The 1,035-nt window shown below is 44.9% G+C and overlaps 1 protein-coding gene across 1 annotated transcript; it reads left to right on the top strand.

Moving 5' to 3' along the window:
- Nucleotides 1-232: 232 nt before the first annotated feature.
- Nucleotides 233-751, top strand: LOC119996936. Its single transcript, XM_038843716.1, has 2 exons — nucleotides 233-401; nucleotides 540-751. Exons 1-2 carry the CDS (start codon nucleotides 233-235, stop codon nucleotides 749-751), a joined length of 381 nt encoding a protein of 126 aa, XP_038699644.1.
- The last annotated feature ends 284 nt before the right edge of the window (nucleotides 752-1,035 follow it).

Genomic DNA, 1,035 nt, shown 5'->3' with positions numbered 1-1,035 from the left:
GGAGTGCAAAGAGTTCAAGCGGCACTTAGAAGATCTAGTGTGACAAGGACATCTCAAAGAATTCATTGATAGAGAGAAGACTGCTGGAGAGAAGGAAACAGATCCTCAACCAAAGGAACAAGTTTCTACGCACTATGTGGTCAATTTTATTGACGCGATGATGCCCAAGGTTCCACTCAATGAAGGATTGAAACGGACCAAGTATAGAAGGGTTCGTCATCAATAGGAGGTCATGCGTATGGACTTCAACCCCAAGTTGGGACAAAAGAGGCCGAGGGAGGCAATCGCAGTAACCTTCAACAAGGAAGATATAGCAGGGGTGATCTTCCCACATAATGATGCTCTCGTGATCTCCCTGAAAATAGGCGTAGCCACGATAAAGAGGATAATGGTGGACCAGGGTAGTTCTATAGAGATCATATATGATTCCCTTTTTTAGAAGCTAGGGAAGACGCATGCGGATTTGATTCCTATTCCAACACACTTGATAGGACTCAATGCGACTCCAGTTTGGCCACTTGGAAGGATATGAATACCAGTGACTGCTGGTCTGGTTACGGTTGAGGTAGATTTTCTTGTTATTGATTTACCTTCAACATACAATGCAATTTTGGGGAGGATATGGTTGCATTTGTTGGAGGCTGTACCATCCTCTTACCACCAGATGCTGAAGTTCCCTTATGAAGACAAGGTGGTGGAGATAACAGGAGACCAGGCTGCGACAAAGGAATGCTTCATGGAAAAAGTCTAGCCCTGTAGGGATAGTTATGCTGATGGAAGAAGAGGCTCCTATTTTAGAGGAGGTCAGGAAGGAACCTACGACCAAGTCGGTGGAAGATCTTGAAAAAGTGGAAGTAGCACCTAGAAGTTTAGAGAGATTTTTTTGGTTAAGGCTAGCCTTCCCACACCAGAAAAGGAGTCTTTAATTGGGGTGCCGAGGAGGAATATGGGGGTATTTGTATGGACCCCCTATGAGACGTTAGGAGTAGACCCAGAATTAGCCACCCATAAACTGAATGTCAAGCCAGGTTCCAA

The sequence above is a fragment of the Tripterygium wilfordii genome, chromosome 4 (assembly GCF_013401445.1).
Source record: "Tripterygium wilfordii isolate XIE 37 chromosome 4, ASM1340144v1, whole genome shotgun sequence".
NCBI lineage: Eukaryota > Viridiplantae > Streptophyta > Magnoliopsida > Celastrales > Celastraceae > Tripterygium > Tripterygium wilfordii.
The sequence above is the reverse complement of the archived record's forward strand: the minus strand, read 5'-3'. Positions and strand labels throughout refer to the sequence as shown.

What these genes read in the sequence shown, in the direction of transcription:
- LOC119996936 (XM_038843716.1), top strand. Translation starts at nt 233, where the DNA reads ATGCGTATGGACTTCAACCCCAAGTTGGGACAAAAGAGGCCGAGGGAG. An exon ending in GAGGATAATGGTGGACCAGG is followed by an intron (nt 402 to 539) that starts GTAGTTCTATAG and finishes TATGAATACCAG; the next exon opens with TGACTGCTGGTCTGGTTACG.